Source organism: Gekko japonicus, unplaced genomic scaffold (assembly GCF_001447785.1).
Source record: "Gekko japonicus isolate JY-2015 unplaced genomic scaffold, Gekko_japonicus_V1.1 scaffold1050, whole genome shotgun sequence".
In the NCBI taxonomy this organism is placed as follows: Eukaryota; Metazoa; Chordata; class Lepidosauria; order Squamata; family Gekkonidae; genus Gekko; species Gekko japonicus.
This window is the reverse complement of record NW_015172034.1, coordinates 90,041-109,614: the sequence shown is the minus strand read 5'-3', so window position 1 is coordinate 109,614 and position 19,574 is coordinate 90,041. Positions and strand designations below refer to the sequence as shown.

Sequence of the window (19,574 nt, the reverse complement as noted above, 5' to 3'; positions counted from 1 at the left end):
ACTTAATATCAAGCTTTATAGTTGCTGCAAGGACATCTATTGCCTTGAAATGGAAGTCACATCTAGCTCCCGTGGTCGACCAATGGTACTCCAAAGTTTGGGACCTCTTCATAATGTTGCAAATTAGGGACCATTTAAGACAGGCAGATTCCTACTCCACACGCTCCAGCTCCTCTAAAAAATGGTTCCCCTTCCCTCCTCACAACTGAATTTATCTTTTATTACTTTTTCTTTGAGTAGTCTAATATACTTTACATAGTCTCCTAACTCTTACTATCCCCATGTGGTCTAGTCATGTTACACACCTTATCTTTACTATAATTATATGAGACATTAACTCTTTCTTTTTTGCTGTATACATATATGCCTACCAGCTGGTACATGCAATGTTTAGTGCAAGAACTTTGTACTCCATATCTACGACTTATAGTTTTACTATCTAGTTTAGACTGTTTTATATGTATCTCTTACACTTGGTATTCTGTCATATTTGATATTGCTATCACAATTATATTTGTAATGCCTTATATTCTTGTTGACTTTGAGATTAATTTTAAAAAGTTAATAAAAAAGTGTTGGATTAGGATCTGGCAGACTCAGGTTTGAAATCACTCTCTGCCATCAAGGTTTGCTGGGTGACCTTGAGACAGTTGCACAGTCTCAAGCTAACCTACTTCACAGGGTTGTTGTGAGGATAAAATGAAAACTAAGAATTATGTAAGCCAGTTTTGGCCCTACTGGGGAGAAAAGTGGGATATAAATGAAGCAGATAAATAAATATATATAGAGAAATTCTCAACAGTCCACTTCTTAACAATTATATATTTATTCTGAAACACGGAGCAAAAACACAGATCCACCATACTTTTTCTGGAAGAACAGAAGAGCTACATAAAATCAGTTCGGCTCCCAGCATAATGGAAAATGAATCAGTAACAAAAGTGTCTTTTTAAAAAAGGCAAACAGTTCCGGAATTTGAGAGTGACACAGCAGGCTTCTCTTGGACTCTTTCCAATGCACAGCTAAAACCGAGGAGCTCCATAGTCATCTGGCATCCTCTCAATGTTATACCTAGAATAAGAATAAAAGTATTATTAAGCAGTCCATCACAATTCCTCTGTGGAAGGCAGGGAACACACAGTGAGGGGCCTCCTGATCTTTGTTGCCTCAATGCTGTCTTTTGATCTGCACAAGATGAAGAACACACACACACAAAGTTCTAGTGAGCCAAAAGGTATTTAGGCACACTTATAGAAGACAGGCCCTCATCTGGATAGCTCATGCTAGGCTGATTTTGTCAGATCCCAGAAGCTAAGCAGGATCAGCCCTGGCTAGTATTTGGATGGGAGGCCTGCAAGGATTACTAGACTCATGATGCAGAGGGCAGGCAAACCACCTCTGAATGTCTCTGGCCTTAAAAACCCTAATGGGTCATGTCAGCTGTGACTTGATGACACTTTCTACCACCAATAGGAGAGAGTAAGCAGTAAATAGGGGAAGGGACGTATGAGAACGTGCAGGGTGTATCTCATTTTCCTGTCCCCTACGGTGTCCTCTTTTCCTTCCTTGAAAGCCCTCCATTTCCTGCTTCCTTCTCGCCCACCAGCCAGCCCTTATTTGCCCCAATCTTCAGCCTTCCATCCTTTCCTCCCCCAGCAGCCTCTACTTGGGAAATCTATAACCCAGTTGTGCAATGCTGGCCAGCAGGCCTGGTCTAGCTGCATAATGGGGAACCTGCAATGATTTGCGGGGTGCACCACATTTTCTCCTCTGTCCCTCTCACCATTCTATTACTTCTTTCTCTCCTATCGGCAGCCCTCATATCTGAACTTTCCCTGCTTCCTTCTCTCCTTCCCACCCACCAACCTACCTTTGATCTACTTCCCATCTTCATCTATATTTATCTACTTACTGTAAAATCCACCTTTTTCGACAATGGTGAACCAAAGCAGCTTACACCATTCTCCACTCCTCCATCTTATCCTCACAATAACCCTGTGAGGTAAGTTAGGCTGAAAATGTGTAACTGGCCCATGGTCACCCAATAAGCTTCCACAGCAGTGTGTTTATTCGAACCTGGATCTTCCAGATCCTAGTCTAAAACTCTAATACACACACTGGCTTTTGTACAGTGGCTGCTGTTGAACAGTAGCATGCAGCTAGTCCTGGGTGAATCATGCAAGTCACATGCTAGCAAGTCATCTGAGTGGTACTGGTGGGCCTGGCTGGTGATTCCTCCCTCAAAAGCCAAAAATAGCCCTGTAAAATCCCTGTCCCCTCACCTTGACTTTTACTGACAGAAACCCAAGCTTGAAAGACTAGGGGTAGGGACTTTCTTAAAGCTACAGGTGCTGCTTTTATTATTATTTTTTAATCCCCACAACTTTTGTGTTTGTTTAGATTTCAGATTTTTCTGAAAACCTGGGACTTTTCCAGATATATAGAAATATTTCTCCAGTATGTTCATGGCCCCAGTCTCCAGAGTCAGCATCCACAGATTTGCCCACATTGAGAATTAGATATATTGATGGATATAATATATATTGTTGCAAGATACACAAGTTATATATTATTTATACAGTGCTATTAAATGTGTATACTGCACAGCAGTAACAAATAGTCAAGTCCCTCTCCCCAAGTAGGAGGAAAGACAGCATCATATAGCCCAATCTTTTCATATCTCAGAAACTAAGCAAAGTCAGTAATTGGATGGGAGACCACCAAGGAAGACTCTGCAGGGGATGGCAATGACAAACCACCTCTGCTTCTCACTTGCCTTGAAGGCTCCTTGCTGTCTTTGCAAAGTGACACTACTTACATATATATGTATCCCCAAGGAATTAACAAACATCAAAATTCATCAGTGAGTGAGGACAGAAAACATTACTGTAATTACAATTAAATACCCTATGGGCACTCCTCTTAACTTACAGTTATTAGTTAACCCACAAACACAGATTTGTTTATTATCTACCATAAGGCTTCGGGTAAATCTCATTCAGTCAAAGAAAAGCAAACAGTCATGTACAAAATTGTTCAGTCAAACATAGATAACTGTACACAAACCCAGATCAGCCAGTGTTCATGGCTCATGCCAGCATTAAGTTTCAAAATGCCATGGTTGCAAATATTTATTTTATTATTAAACCCTTTTCTTTACACATAGGCCCTGTGCATAAATATATGTGCTGACAAAGATAAAAACAGTACTCTAACAACAAACAATGCAGGCCATCACAAAACAAAATGGCAATTTTGCTTTGATATTAGATAACCATTTGAGAGTTCACCTACCTGTGATTGGATATATACATGATAGGGACTCCAGGGATTTTCCGTATTCTCCGCTTGAGGTCTCTGTCTACAGTAGCCACTATGTAACACTTGTGCTGCAAAGGGGGGGGGGGGAGGCCATTAATTCAACCTTGGTAATGTTTTGATAAAAGAGTAAATCCAATCTTTCTATTCCTTTGACCACACAGTGCTAGACAATATACATTTCCAGAAATAACAGGCCTCTTTGCAAGCATCTTATTAATGCTTACTGCCTCAGAATCTGAAATATTCAAGGTTGTTTTAGCAGAGGAAAATGCATCTCCCCTTCCACAATCAATTCTTTGCAATAGTGATGGCTGCTTACAAAGAGATTAATACAACCAAGAAAGGCAGAGCCTGAACTGAATCTGATTATTTGAAAGTCACTAGTACTGACAGAAATTAAGTAGCTCTAAATATGGCATAGAAATTCCTACCTGAGTCACCCTTTGCACCAAACAGTCATCTGCATAAGTTCCTTTGTGAGTGCATGGCAGGCGTTCAAATCGTGGGTCTTTGGCTATCCTGCAGAATCGTAAAATCAAAAATTAGGAAAAAGATAAGTCAACTGATACACAGAAGACAGTAAATTGCTAACAGACACAAACATCTCTGTCTGTTTTTCACTCTGGCAATCGCCAGATTTGCAAACCACCGGGGGCCCTGTAGTTTGATCCCAATTCTTTCTCCTCCAGTATAAGAGATTGGAGTGGTTAACACATATTTCAGGCAATTGTGATGCAGAACAAAGTTCATTTGCTGTGCTCCCACCTTAAGGCCACACGATATTTCTGTCCCAACTTCTCAATTTCAGCCATGACACAATCTGTGATACAGGGAATACCTGCAGGAACAGAATATATAAAATAATATCACTAACATGCAGCATGCAACCATCCCATACAAATGACATTACTTAAAATATTAGGTTTTAAATCCTACAAGTGGAGAGCAGGGCATGCAACAAACCTCAGGCAGGGCAACGTCTTCCTATCTTTTCTGTGGAGGGCCCTGCTGTAAAGCTTTTGTTATCCACAAACGGGCCAGCCAGTTTACTATTAGATAAGTTGATGAACAGTCACTCATCCCGTCACTCCATCAGCCCCACTGAGCTAGACTGCCTCAGTGAAAGTGTAACCCATGTCATGTTAACATTTTATTTCTGCTAAAAAGTTTAGAATTTAGGGCCTAGGGAGCAAAAGGTCACAGAGCATGAGCTGTTGGAAAAGTTGCTCACATATTACCAACTGCAAAAGCCCCACCCCCAAAGTCAGTCTGGCTTGCAGCAGGAGAGAGAAGACCCAGAGTTTGACTGAGGAAAACTGATTTCTTTGCAGGTATGTGATGGGCACAACCAGGGAGTGATTGCATCCTAGAATTTCCCGTTTAGGAGTTATAAAAAAAGGGTTTGTCAAACTATTTGTTTAATTATGGTTAAGGCTATGGTTTAAAAACTCTTCCCCCCACCCCCACAAGTCAGTCTGGCCTGCAGCAGGAGAGAGAAGACCTAGAGCTTGACTGAGGAAAACTGCTAATTTCTTTGCAAGCCAGGGAAAGCATCCAGAGCACCAGCAGGAGCAACAAGTATCATTGAAAAACATATGGGGAAGAAGCAGCCCTGCATGTCTTTAAGTTAACATTTTGGACTTTCTGTTTTCCCTGTTATGATGACCTAGCCCTGTTCCTTCACTCAGATGCCGGATTTTCCCTCAATTTTTTTCTTCCTTTCTGACTGAGCAGCCCCTTTATCTAGACTCTTCTTATCTGAAGATATATGGCTGTCTCACCCTTTCACTTTATTGTATTTTGATGCTGGCTCGGGCTGCAGTCACCCACACACACAAAATAATCCACTTTCAAACTGGATTTTTACTGTGTGAACTAGCAAATGTCAGCTAACACTGCCATTGCTTGGAATGTGTAGGCAGATGGGTGTACTTGCTCGCCTCCCTCTCTCCCTCCCTCTACTGCGCTTATCTCACAGGTGTCCTTGAAGCTCTGGGCGCTTCTTCCCTGCTCTTCCCACTGGGAATCTAATGGCTGGGCTTTAGCCCGCGCTTGGTAAGGTAAAGGTTCCCTTGCTCGAAAGCCAGTCGAGTCCGACTCTAGGGTTGCGGTGCTCATCTCTGTTTCAAAGCCGAAGAGACAGCGCTGTCCGAAGACATTTCCGTGGTCATGTGGCCGGCATGACTAAACACAAAGGCGCACGGAACGCTGTTACCTTCCCACCGAAGTGGTACCTATTTATCTACTTGCAATTTCTTGCTTTCGAACTGCTAGGTTGGCAGGAGCTGGAACTAGAGGCGGGGGCCCACTCCGTCATGCGGCACTTCTTGGCTGTGTAGTATCAGGGGGTCTCCTTTGAAGGCGGTATATCCCAGGGGCCCCTCACTTCTCCCGCCATTCCTGACACAAGAGGTCATGGTGTCTCAAGTACTTTCCCTCTCAACAAACTGAATCTACTGAAGACCTGGTGTTGAGTGTGATTGACTGAGAACCCTGATAGCAAAATCCAGTTGGAAAGTGCATTAAAAGTGGATTATTTAGTGTGTGTGATAGCAGCCTCAACCCAAGAACTTTAGGGAAGAGACAAGATCACTCTTTTAACTTAAACTTCTGCAAATGGCACATGAGAGGCTTTAAAATGTTCAAAAATAAGATATTTTATTCAACGTAGAGGGGAAAAGGTCAGGTGAAATCACAGGAGAAATGTCTGAGGTGAACCAAATATAACTCCTAGGTGACTTCTTATAATTACAAACTCCAGTTCATATGTTTCTAGCATGTGAGAGTTTAAAGTTTTACACAAAGTCTAAGAATCTTTGAAATGAGAGCCTTTGGTTTCAGTGTTTTCTAAACACTCCAGTATACTTTCTTGACTCTTTAGATTTCAGAAGGCAGGGATAGACTACCAAGTACCCAAATTTCTTCTCTAAACACATCAGGAATCACTCCACTCTTTGAGCTATTTCCCTTTCCAACTGGGTAGGGAATCACTTCTCTAACTAGAAGAGCTATCCCTTTTTCTGGCCCAAATGAGGGTGTTCACTGATCTACTCAGTCCTCCTTGCCAACCTTCCCACTCCTCAGTCAGTATTAAACTTTCTTCAGTCAGTTCTAAACACTCCTCAGTCAGGGCTAAGCTCTCACAGGTCACAGCTAAACTGCTCCTGTTCTCAGTCAGTACTAAACTGAAGTATCCTCAGCAGTCAGTTCCCACATCTCTCTGCTCAACTGATGCTCAGCAATCAAATTCCTTTTTGAGCAGCCTGTCACTCAAGGCTCTTTGGTCCTGTGAGGCATTAACCCTTCACAGTCCATTACATGTTTACAAAGCACTTATGTGCTTTTAAAGTACAGTCTGTCACACCTGTGTTATTGGGCATTGTCTGCTAGAATCTGACATTGTTTTGAGTGCTCTTCGTGATGGGTACTGAAGATCCTATTGTTTCAAATGTTGCTACGTTCAAAGCCATTATGATTTAATTTTACATTTAGTTGTAAAGTGTTAGATTTATTATAAATATTTGTTACACTGGAAAACATAACACCTTTATTGTTTTTTTTCCTTATTTTTAAGCGATTTCACATTTCTTTCCCAAGCCACAAGGGTGCTGTCCATTATTTATCTGACCCCCTGCTCAGGGATCTATGTACCCAGGGCTCTGCTGGGTTGCAAAAGCACTGGACCATTAGTAAAGCATAGCACACATTATTTGGTGAATTTGTCTTTCTATTTCCATCTCATTATAATGTTAATGGTAAGAAATCTAGGTACTATACAACTATCAAAGATTAGATTGAACCTTCTCTTCCGCTAGCAGCCCTTTATGAGTCTGTCTTATACTGAATCAGATCACTGGTCTATCAAGGTCAGTATTGTCTACTCTGACTCTCAGCAGCTGTTCAGGGTCTCAGGAAGAGATATTTCACACCACCCACTGCCTGATCCCTTTAACTGGAGATGCCAGGGACTGAACTTGGGACCTTTTACATCCACAGCAAATACTCTTACCACCACTAAGACATGGCCCCTCCTGGCTGAAGTAAGGAAGAGGAACTGAGCAAAGGCATCCCCACTTCATCCCTGCCACTGGTGGAAGAGGAGGCTATCAATTGGGCCAAGAGGAAGTCTAGTGATTTTGCTCAGTTCTTCCCTCCTCACAAGCCCTAAGTGCCGTATGGATTTTGTCCACAAGTCCTTCCCACTCACACATTGTTTTCTGGGCAGAATTTAGGTGCTAGGTGAAAGGTAAAGGAAGAGAAAAAGCCACCAACGCAAGCACCTTCTGCTCACAATTCAAAGGATTCGGCCCAGTGTGGCTGCGGTCACACACACAAAATAATCCAGTTTCAATCCACTTTCAGTGCACTTTCCAACTGGATTTTACTATGTGAACTGGCAAAATCCAGTTGAAAACTGCATTGAAAGTGGATTAGTTAGTCTGTGTGACCGCAGCCTGTGTGTCCCTTAATGGGGCTTAAGAAAAAAATCCACTTCCTTCACAGTGCAACACTACCCTAGAACAAGTGCAGAAACTTACATTTGGCATAGAGGCAATCCATCATTGACTGCACCAGGTCTAGTTTGGCTTTAATGGAGAAATTGATAAAGTTGGTATCAACCAGGATGTAGTAGGGAGGCCCTAGTTGTGTGTTATATTGGAAGAACAAACAGGAGGGATATTGAGGGCTGCAAAGACAGATACAAGACAAGTTACTTCAATACAGGAATACAAAACATAATACCTACACATTGTCAGGCAACTCCTAAAAGTACCTGTGACTGGGGTGGAGGTAGCGTGCTATGACACATGCAGGGTTGAGGCCTGCAGTAGGCTTGGGGAGCGGAGTCTCAGCTCCATGGGTGGTCAAATGAAGACACTCCACTTCTTGGGAGTGCTCTCTGTTCTATTAAGGCTTCACCATATGCCAGTTTTACACTCCACAGCCTGGGGTACTTTGCAGCACTCTCCAGGTTCTCCAGACTTCCGTAGCTCCTCCTTCTCTGGTTTCAATCACCCCCAACTCCGTTTCATCACTACCTTAAGAGCACAGCCCAATAAGTGGAACCACCCACTGTTGTCAGGTGCCTGCCCTCTGGTCCTTACGCCCCAATTATACCTCAGTCCTAATGGTACTCTGTCATCTCCACCAGCCACAGCCACCCTTGTCCTGCTGCAAGGGTCCTTGGCCACACTCATCCCACAGGTCTGTCCTGTTTCCAAGCCAGTCATCCTGAGGAGGCTTGTCAAACTCAGCTGGAGCCAGTCTGCTCCGGCTTATGTGTACTGCTCATGGTCTGGGATCCTATCCAGTGCCACAGCACCTTTGCATGACATACAGATTCTTGATCCCAGACAAATGGGACGGAAAATGCAGGGGGGAAGCGTGGCTGTTTGCCCCGGAGCAAAGTAACGTGCAGCAGCCCGATCACATGTCCCGTCGAAGTCCCATAGTTGGGCCGTTAGGTGCCGATCACACGGCTATCCTGCAGCGCGGCAAAGAAGCGATGCAGCACGATCACACCAGCAATCGCTAGGCGCCGTTTCCATGGCAAACGGGATTTTTTTTTCTCACTGAAAGTTGTGCATGCGCATGATTGTTTGTGCGCATCCTGTGGAGACTTAAAAAAAAATCCGGTTTGTGACAGGACATGGACGGGCACCGGATACCACGGGATTCAAGTGGAAACGCGATCAGACGCCCGCCCTTGCCCCGTGTTTTCCGGAAACTAGTACCTCGTATGTAGTAGTTTTTTTTACTATGCATCTTTGGTGAGAAGCCATGGGTTAGCCAATGGTGCGCTACGTCTCCCAGATGTTCCGGTGTGATTGCACCCGGAAAATCTGCGGGACGATCGTGCCTTCAGCGCAGCAAATACTTCGTGTGAACGGGGCCATAGTTAATTTTAACCTTTATATGCTTTTATAGGTGTGGAAAATCTAGCTACTCTGTGTCTCACAGTGGCTGGGAGGGGGGGGAAGGGGGAGAGGCCAACCGGGACTGGAAAAATCCAAACTTCCCCACCAATATGGAAGCCAGACAGGCTTTGCTGCAACCTTCCCCAAAACTTTGCAACAAAGCAGGTTTGGAAAACATCAGATAAAAGGTGGGGAAACTTCAGGATGTATATAAATGCATGCTGAAGGAAAGGGGTGTGTGTGGAGACATTTCCCAACAACATCGAACTCAGGACAAATAACCCATGTGGAAACAGCCAAAGAGGCAGTCTTTTTCTCAACTTTAAGAACTCTTCAAAAGTCCTTCTTGATTAAAAGACTGAAGCCATGTCCAAAGTTCCTCCCTTGGCTCAAAATAATGAAAGTGTAGACCACAAAAGTGGCAGTGCTTGCTATAAGACTGTACATGACATCTAGGACAGACTTTTCCACCCATTCTTCTCCACTTCCTAGACCGCAGAGCCATTATTAAGAAGCTGCTGCCTTGAAGAAACCATCTGTGGTGAAAAACTGAAAGGCATCAAGAGCAAGGTCAAAAGTGCTACATGCCCTACTTCCTGCATGCTTACTAATGTTCACAGACAATCCTACTGCCTAAGTAATGGTTTACTAAGTCCAGAACCAGTCCCTAACATTCTACTTCCTGAGAGGGGCAGGGAAGCACCACATCTAGGAAGTCTAACAACACTTGTTTCCCTTGCAAAAAAGTCCATACTCAAGGACTCTGGTTCTTGTAATTTCCCACAATGCATCTGGTGAGCACTACACAGAAAGCAAGAAATCCTTTGGTACTTACACCTCTCTCTCTTTGATAGCACTTGGATCATCCTTCTTTTTCTTCTTGGCTTTTGCTCGGTCTTGCTCCTTGCTGGGAACAACAAAAGGTTTCAGAAAAGCACATTACCAATTATCATCAACCAAAAGAGCAACATTTACTTCCATCTTTGGTAACAGGCCTTCACCTCAGGGAGGTCTGCAGCTTACCTGTTGCTTCAGTGGCAGCTGAACCACAGGTGGCATTTTGACACAAAGTAATAAAACAAACAGAAATCCCTAAATTCAGTCGAACAAACCAGTAAATGTAGACATGAAAACAGAAAAGTACACTTCCTTTTTGTTGTTGTTGTTATCCAGTCACAGCTGGCTCATGGTGACCTTGTGTGGTTTTCAATGCAAGAGACATTCAGAAGTGGTCTGCTATTGCGTTCCGCTGTGTCATGACCCTGGTATTCATTGGTGGTCTCTCATCCAAGTATTAACCAAGGTCGACCCTGTTTAGCTTCTGAGATCTGATGAGACTGGGCTAGTCTGGGCTATCCAGGTCAGAATACATTTCCATTTACCCCTCCATAAAATATTAACAGCACACATTTAAGTTGATAAGTACCTATGTTTTTTCACTCTTCTCGCTTCCAAGTGGTTGTTTGATAGGTTTCTAGAAGAGTTCATTTCTTTCTACAGACTTGTGGGATGCCAAATTTCATATTGCAAATTTAAAGATATCCTGATTTTCATTCATGGCAGGGCATGCTTAACTTTCATTGTGTTGGGTCTTTTAAAGTGACCCCAACATTATACCTTAATTCTTAACAGAAGTAAATTATTTTTGAGTGTGTGATATGTCATATGTTAATGACACAATGTAATAGCACAAGCTAGTACTTCCAGGTAATGAATACTTGACATTCTGAACATACCACGCTGCAAACAGGTAGAATCAATAGTTAGTACCCAAGTATCCTCTGTTATGGTTCGCACCTGACAGAATGCCCTTTCTGATATGGTCAGGAAGGTGCCAACACTTATATTGTTCCTCAGACTGTTTGATGCAAAATTGTTCAGGACATTTTTATTAATGTCACTGAAATTTTAGGTGGTTCTAATCGCTCTGTCTGTTGCATACACTATGCTGTTAACACTGTCTCTCCAATTCTGTAATCCAGTTTCGGTTCATTGTCTGTTGTATGTATTATACTATTTTATTGTATGTCGTATACTGTTTAATTTACTGTTCTAATTCTGCAATCCCATACTGCTCTGATTGCATTGTTTTTAATTGTGAAACCCACCTTGAGTATGTGGGAAAAAAATTCAGTGGGATTTTTTTAAATAGGCAACTACCCCCAGCAGTTCTGTATTAAACACAGTTCAGAACATTTAAAAACTGCTACCCAATTAATTTGGTGAGATTTCTTAATCCATAAAAAGTGGTCAATTAATAAAAGGAATATCCATTAAAGACAGTAGTCTTATCTCAAAACTCAGCAGCTGTCAGTCACCACTCAATAACTTCAAGATACTCACAGGCGCTGGTCACGGAGGCTGATCATGCGTTTCATAGTAGCATATTTTCTTGCTTTCTTCTGTTTCCCCTGAAAAGGATACATTAATAATAGGTAATTATTCTGTAGAAATACCATGGGGTACTGCTTGATTTCTACTATGAAAGACTTAAAAAACTCAAGCCTACTTGTAGATCAGGCATGTTATTTATGGTTACTCACCAACGACAGAAAAACACTCCACACATGATGTAATGACTAGTAATTGCCATTTCATAGTATCTGATGAAGTGTGTGTACACACGAAAGCTCATGCCTTGAATAAAGCTTTGTTGGTCTTAAAGATGCCACTGAATTCAAACTTTGTTATGCTGTTCACTGTTATCATGTCCCTAGTAATTAAAACAAATAACTGGACTGAAGCTTCAACAAATTTTCACTCAAATTAGGCTGTAGTGTAAGCCATTCCACTACCAAGTCAGTCTCTTATGCCCTTTCTTGTTAAAAGTTCAGGATGAAATACATGGTTCTCCCCTCCACCATTTTAATCCTTATAACAGTCCCATGAGGCAGGTTAGAATTAAATAGTGATTGTCCCAATATTGCTCACTGAGTTTTGGATTGAGTGGGGATTTCCCACTCCAAGCCCAAATGTTCAACATCACACTGACTATGACTCTGTTCCAGCACATCACAACCACAAGATTACCACCATATGTGAACAGAATTGCTTCCTTCTAATGCTGCAAGGGCTCATTAATACCTTGCCCTAGGAACTGACTTCTCTACCTGTCAGCTGAACCACCCAAGAATATGAAGTCAGTGGGCAAGACTTGTTTCCCTTGACAGCTTCTTATGTAGTAGATTTCAAATATGATAGTTGGCTTTCTGCAAACTGTACAAAACTGAATTATTCAAGAGGACTTTTCTGCACAGTTAATGGGGTTACGCCATGCAAAATGGATCCAGGTTGGTAGCCATGTTGGTCTGAAGCAGTAGAACAAAGTCTGAGTCCAGTGGCACCTTTAAGACCAACAGTTTTATTCAAGGTATAAGCTTTTGTGTGCAAGCTTACATCTTCAGATACAGTGAAACAGAGTGAAACGGTACAAAATGGTTCACAAACTTTCTTGGATAAATGATGAGAGAATGTGGTCTATACTGCTTTGTATCACTTATTGTCAGTAGGTTGCTATTATGTAATTTTTCTATCGCTTAATACTTATGCTATGCTTCAGTTCTTTCTAGTAGTTCCAGACTGCTAAAATCCTAATACATTGGTTACTGAATGTCACATTTTCTTAACTGTACTGATTCATTTTGTGTAATCGGCCAGGAGTGCCTGTGAGAAAGGCAGACTATAAATAACATAATAAAGTACATAAAGGGGAAGGAGGGCAAAATTGCTTATACTGACTGAAATGAGGCAAATAAGTGCCTCATTATTCTCCCTTTTCCTTCCTCTCATTGTTAGACCACAACCTGACTGCCCAATAATTTGTAACCAGCCCAGAACAGCAAGCCTTACAAAGTTGGCCACCGTACCCAGTTTGTGGAAGATAGTCCCTGTTGTGACAAGAACATAAGAGACACTAGCCTACAGATAAGTCACCCTGGGAACAGAGCCATAACCTCCTCAGATTTCAGGCTGAAAGGAGATGGTTACCCTTTATGGAAACAAATGGGCAGGATAGAGATAACAATTTGCCTGCCTGCCAGAAAAGAGCAAGACAGAATATCCTGAGTTAGGGTAATAAAAAGTTGATGACTTTGCACTTTATTATGGTTGGGTAAAGGTGCAAGGCAGCACACATGGGAACTCAAACCCAATTTCAGAAGAGTTCAAAGCTAGTAAGAAATGGTTATAATGTTTAGCACATGTTGCGGAGGCACACAAGCCAAGGACTAAGGAGAACTGGAGTGAATTTTGCATCAGCCAGCCTCTATGTTTCAAAGTTCCAGCTTAGTTGGTGTCCACCCCACAGAAAGGAATGTCAAGGTAAACCCAGTGACTTGTACAACTTAGTTGGCCCTTAGTTTTGTTTCTTGTATGTTAACTTCTGTAACATTCCTGCTAATGTTCTGACACTAGCTTCCTATCCTCTTGCGCTCTATAAACTAGAGGTGTATGTTAGCAAATGAAGACCTTTTTTCTTTCTAAAGATCTCGGACTGTGACTAGGAGCTCTAATCCAAGCACCTGCCCATTCAAACACACATAGACTAAACACCTGACCAGGCTAATGGGTTAGTAGGGCATGGGGAAGGGCAGTCCACAATGGCAAGGGCATGTACAGGTAGGACACCACTGTCAGTGCTTCAAACCACTGATAACCAAGGAAAGGTAGACAGGCTTAAGCAGTGGCAAAGGAACTACCCCATATGATAGAAGAAAAGCAAAAGAAGATATTGGATTTATATCCCACCCTTCACTACCCAAAGGAATCTCAGAGTGGTTTAAAATCTCCTTTCCCTTCCCTTCCCCACAAGAGACATCCTGTGAGGTAGATGGGGCTGAGAGAGCTCTTTCGAGGACTGCTTGAGAGAGAACAGCTCTAAGAGAACTCTCCCAGATTAGAACCCACACTGGAGTCTGGACACTGTGCAAGCAGCGAGACAGAGTTATAAGGAAATAGGGAGCAATTTGGCTAATCCCCCATTACCTCTTGGGTACGGGGGTGGATTGTTACAGGCCCATAAATGGCTACTAGCCATTATAGACGAATGGAACCTCCGTGTTCAAGACAACATATCTTTGAATGCCAGGAACCAGGAGAACTGAGACTACAACAGGGTGAGGTTTGGGCCTCTTTAACTCTGTTTATTGGCAATCTCGGAGCACGCAAAAACAAGATGCTGAACTACACAACTGTTGGTCTGATTCACCAGGGCCGCGATGTTGCTCAGATCAATCCTTTACAGAGCGACTCCCGTCAATGGGCTTATTTATTTCAAAAATGCAGATGCCGCCAGTCCAGAAAACCTGCTCCCCCCGTCTCTCATCAAGGCAATCATCATAAAACCGCACAGCATTGTCAAAAATTTAACAAGACATTCCAGAAACACACAAAATAAAACCCCGGCCATTAAAGACTGCAACTACTCCACGGAGAATTACGCTCTGTATTTCTCCACACGCATATATTTGGGAAGAACCTCTATCGCCTGCATAAGCAGGATCGGCCACCGCCCCACGACAAACTCGCTACTCACCATCTTGTAGCCTCTTCAGCTTTCGCACGAGCCTCCACCGTACCTTCTCACTTTTTGTTGGGCTGCTTCCGGTACGCTCGTTCACACGTCACTTCCGGCTACCGGGGAGGGAAGGAGAGTGGCTGGAGTCTGGGACCTGGACAGTGCGCGAGCCGCGAGACCGTTAGAGAGCTATTAGCCCCGTCGCTGCTGCCTTGTCTTCGCTTCCAGAGAGAAGAGAAGGGGGGGCCCAGCTTGGAGTCGGGGCAAAGAGACGCCTGCCGCTGGGAATGGGGGCGGCGCCCTTGGGCATTCCCTCTTTCCTTCCGCCGCCTTGACGAAAGGGACGCGTCCGAGTTCTGTGGGGCTGGGTGGTCTTAGCCCCCAGCAGCAGAGTGAGGCCTCCTGGTGGGTTTCCTCCCAGTGTTTCCATCCTGCTAACTGGCAGAGCAAGGTGAAGTTTGTTCCTCCCCCCGGGGGGGGGATTATGTAGGCTGCAGAAGCCCCTTGATTTGTGGGCTGCTTCCTTTTTTTTCCGCCACACCCCCCTCCACTGGACAACTGGCAGGCGAAGGAGAATGGCGGGGAGGGTAACAAGAAGGGCTTCTCTTCATTGGTGCCTGTTCCTCGTCGCTCCATGGCTCTGTATATGTTAACAGGCAGGTGGGGGGGAGTGTCTCGTCCGTCTCCCGCCGCTTAAATCAGTCCTGAAAGTCAAGTTGGCAGTTGCAGTGTTTTGAATGTGACGAAATGTTGCCCCCCCCCCCAGGAGTGAATGATCTTTTTCACACGGGAATCTTTGTTGACCCTGTTCTTGTAAGCCTTCCTGCGGTCGCTTCTGCATTGTCTGTGTCCTGCATGTTCTGCTGCAGTGAGGCACTTCATTGTTTTTCATTGCTCTGGTAGTGCTCAGTCCTGAATAGAGTGTTGTTCTAGAAGAATCCAACTTGGGGGAAAATCTTTTCCCCACCTTGCTTTACATACTTTGTTTTTGATATGAGCTTTCTGTTGCTTGAGATGTTGTCAGATTTGCCCAGTATAATAAGCTAGTGATGTCTTTTTGTTGTTGGGTATGAACAGTCTGGCCCAGGCACCTTTGCAGTGTCTCCCCCTCACCATTAAGTAATTTGGAGTTGTTTGAAATACACAGTGGAATGTTTTAGATCATGGTATGAAATACTTTGGTATGAAATGGTATGAAATCCATTGTTGTGAAATTTGTGCTATATTTCTCTTCTTTTGTATAAAGGGCATCTGATGGTAAGGCTCGCATATAAGTTGCAGGGAGAGATAGGTTACATGGTTCTTATTTGCAGATATTCTTATATACAGGGTTGTCTTGAACTATGGGCTGAGACTACAACAGAGCCACTCATTTGTAAAAATCGTCTCTAAGCAGTGAAATCTTACAAAACTCTCTAAAAACATACATTGCCAATTCCAGTATGTGGGTTAAAACTGTTTCTGGACTTGTAAGCGTGTTATATTAGTTTTTCCTATTCTTGCCCTACAGTGACTACTGTGAAAGCAGATTAGTGAAAATTCTTCTGTTCTTTTTAAAATTAACTTGTGAGGAGCAATCCTGTGTGTTAACTACCACTGGCAGCTTGAGGGTCTTGGTCTCGTTTTAGCAAGACCAGCAGAGCCCCAATTGTATTTAGTCTGGTTGCTCATATATATGAGCAATTTTACCATGTGCCAGCACAGCAGAAAGCTAATTACTAAGCATATATTATGAGGCAGATGTGTGCACATTCATTGTATCATGGACAAGGTGGAATAAATTTTGTTAATCTTTAAGGTGCTACTGGACTGCCTGAATGATAGGTTTTGGGGTTTCTTTTAAGGATTGTTCATTGTCACGATGACAGTTGATGTGACACAGGGACCTGGCCTTTGCCACTTGTATTGACTCAGTTGTGTAACATCGTGTCAGCTGTAGGTTATGAATTTACATTTAATGCACACTCATGTTCTTTCGCATTTGCTGGCTAAGCCTGCTGAAAGATATTTCTGCTTTGTTTGTAGTCTGTGTTCTAACTACATAAGCAGCAGCAAACTGTTCAGTGTGCCAATAAAGCTTTTTTTACACAGCTGTTGGTGAATTGCTGTTAATCACTATTCCTTAGCTTGGTTCCTAGTTGACATTAAAGCACAATGGAAATATAGTTTCTGCAGTTTGGGGGGAAGGATAAAAGTTGGTGTTACTGCAGGCTACCATAATTGTATTTCTGTCAGTGATTACCAGACAGTAGGAAATATGGAAGAAGCACCACCTGACACCTTGGAGAAGTCCTATTGGAATGGCGGGCTTCAATTCTACTTGCATTCCAGTGTCTCTGTTTCTGCATCAACAGCAGTTTGAACATGCTACCCTTAATGTATCCACAAAGTGTGGACATAAAATTGCTTGAAGTTGGATTGCAGTTAACTCTAGAAGTAAAAGTATGTTCACTTATCTGTATGGCAGTCAGAGGTGCAAGAAGATCAGGAAGGATGTCCCTGCACAACCTCTAGCATCTGATAATATGACTGTCTACGATGATAATATGTCTGTCAAAGAACTGGCTTTTGGAGTTGCTTGCACAACAGTCCTGCCCCTGCTAGCACTTTGAGTGTTGCATCTGTCCAATGCTACTTGCCCATTCATATCTTCCTAGAGTTTAGCTTGGAGTTAAGCACAGACACGGGGCAGAAATTTTCCACTGCTTAATTTATCAGCAGAAAATTTTCCATTTCTAAAGATGCTTTGTGTAGTAAAATTAATCACTATATAGAGCCTTTTCACCCATCTCTCTCTGCAAGTGTGTGGTTACAATGATAACACTGAATAGATGCTGTTGCTAACACAATATTAGACAAGCTTGGTAGTTTTAAAGCTGTAATGCATGTTTTTATCATGATTATCCTTAGGAATTGCATGAGCAAGTGCATGTGTGTTGTTGTTTTGAAAATGGGGTGGGAATAAAACCACAAGGACATACAATAAAAAAAAATTAAAACTCAAGTTATGAATTCATCTGGCTTTAAGTCAGAACCAGAAGTAAAATTCTTATTTCATCTCTGACTACAAATGAGAGCAAAACCAAAACTGTCTGTTTTTTGTTTCACTTAAAATAAATACAATATCTTATTTCTTTTCCTGAGCTGGGGAAGTTTGAAATATAGTTAAAGTAAATCTGGTATGGAACTAACAATTAACTAACAAGAGCTATCTCAGCCCCACCTACCTCATAGGGTGTCTGTTGTGGGGAGGGGAAGGGAAGGGAAAGGAGATTGTAAGCCGCTCTGAGACTTCTCCGGGTAGTGAAGGGTGGAGTATAAATCCAGTCTCTTCTTCTAATGCAAGAGATAGTGCAGAAGGTGACAGTGAAACTGAAGTGTTCCTGTGACCTCCATGGAAGAAAATTCCATTTTGTTGAAGCAGATGGGTGACCAGTCATGTCCAGAGCATATCATGCACAGTTCTTTGGGTGTGCTGAGATTAGTATGTCAACAGTTTTCAATGCCTTCAGTTTTTTTCTTACTTTTAAAGATACAAGGACACTAAATGTGATATTGCCATTAGCTGTTCGTAAGTATTAGCCCAATAAAATAATTTCCACAAACATTTGAATTTGCTTGAATATAACATTTAAACCATGTTTGATTTTGTTTTTTTCTGTTCAAATACTTCAGGTCAAGCATTTGATGCTATGAAAACATAAAACTAGTATGAAATAGTTTTGAAACTTTGTCTATTAAACATAAACCAGAATAAACATGGTAAATCAGATCATGCTCTATTTAGGGCATCAGAAGGATCTCCAAATTATTCTGAAGAAAGCACGAGTTATAAATCAAATGTGTCTTGGAGTCAGAAACAGAGGGTTACAGTGTCTCTTTTCCTTAGAGCATAAGCTTTTTCAGCCAGCACTTCTTGATTTTTTTATTAGGGCAGAATAATCCATAAGATTTCCCAGGCAGGCCTGAATTCAGCTTGGGGGTGGTGGAAATTTTCAGCAGAAAAAGTGTGCAAGGGCAAAGAGTTAAATAGTTGCTCCTATAAATTTTCCCATTTAAATTCCAGCCCCAAAGTATGTAACCTGTTAGTTTATTTTTCCATGTTTTTTTAAAACAAGAATTTACATGTAATGTAGTGTTTCACCCTTAGTTTCTGTGTTATTGTAATCAATTTAATGCCAAATTCCCTCTCTAATCTGATAATGAATTGCATTGTATGTTTGGAAGTAGCTAAATATGCAAAATAGCTTGATCCTCTGTGCCCTAAATATGTTTGCTGTCTGGTCTCAGGTTATGTGGCACAAAGGAGCAAGCTTTGAATGTGATAACTCTTCTGCTGTTTTCTGTCTGTCTAGTCTGTCATCTTGCCTGTCATTTCACATAAAGCAAATGAAATCAGAGTTAAATTTACTTACAGAGTGAGACATGCTTTCAGGCAAGGAGAATTTTGAAATAGTGCACTGAAGAATAGTCACAGATAGTAGGAAGGATGTCAGGTTTCTTTCAGGTACAAAATTTAATCAGAAGATATCTCTGTCATTTATGGAAGATGCTAATGGTAGGCCAGCTGGTAGATAAGAGATCCCTTTTGTCTCTCACAGGAGTTAAGTTGGATGACTAGGGTAGTTCTGTGTTTGTATTTGATTGTTTGAAAGCTCCTTAGAAAGTAAAACTTCAGAATTGTTGAGTAGCATTTATAAGCATCTCAAGGCTCGTAAGCACCTTCATAAAGATATAAGATGCATTCCAGTGGGACGAGTATCGCGGGTCCCCCACTTGTAAAGATATAAGATGCATTCCAGTGGGGCAATATACTTTGG

The 19,574-nt window shown here is 42.3% G+C and overlaps 1 protein-coding gene across 1 annotated transcript; it reads right to left on the bottom strand.

Moving 5' to 3' along the window:
- Window positions 1-747: 747 nt before the first annotated feature.
- Window positions 748-14,845, bottom strand: FCF1 (FCF1 rRNA-processing protein). The gene is made up of 8 exons (XM_015420632.1): window positions 14,773-14,845; window positions 11,583-11,650; window positions 10,075-10,146; window positions 7,860-8,008; window positions 4,087-4,159; window positions 3,753-3,840; window positions 3,295-3,389; window positions 748-1,071 (listed from the first exon to the last, which is right to left on the bottom strand). The coding sequence occupies exons 1-8, from the start codon at window positions 14,773-14,775 to the stop codon at window positions 1,023-1,025; spliced, it is 597 nt and encodes a 198-aa protein (XP_015276118.1). The 5' UTR covers window positions 14,776-14,845; the 3' UTR covers window positions 748-1,022.
- Window positions 14,846-19,574: the final 4,729 nt, after the last annotated feature.

Coding starts and splice junctions, on each gene's coding strand:
- FCF1 (XM_015420632.1), bottom strand. Junction 10,147..11,582: donor AGCCTCCGTGACCAGCGCCT/GTGAGTATCTTG, acceptor TGTTGTTCCCAG/CAAGGAGCAAGACCGAGCAA. Junction 8,009..10,074: donor GCTATCAAAGAGAGAGAGGT/GTAAGTACCAAA, acceptor CTGTCTTTGCAG/CCCTCAATATCCCTCCTGTT.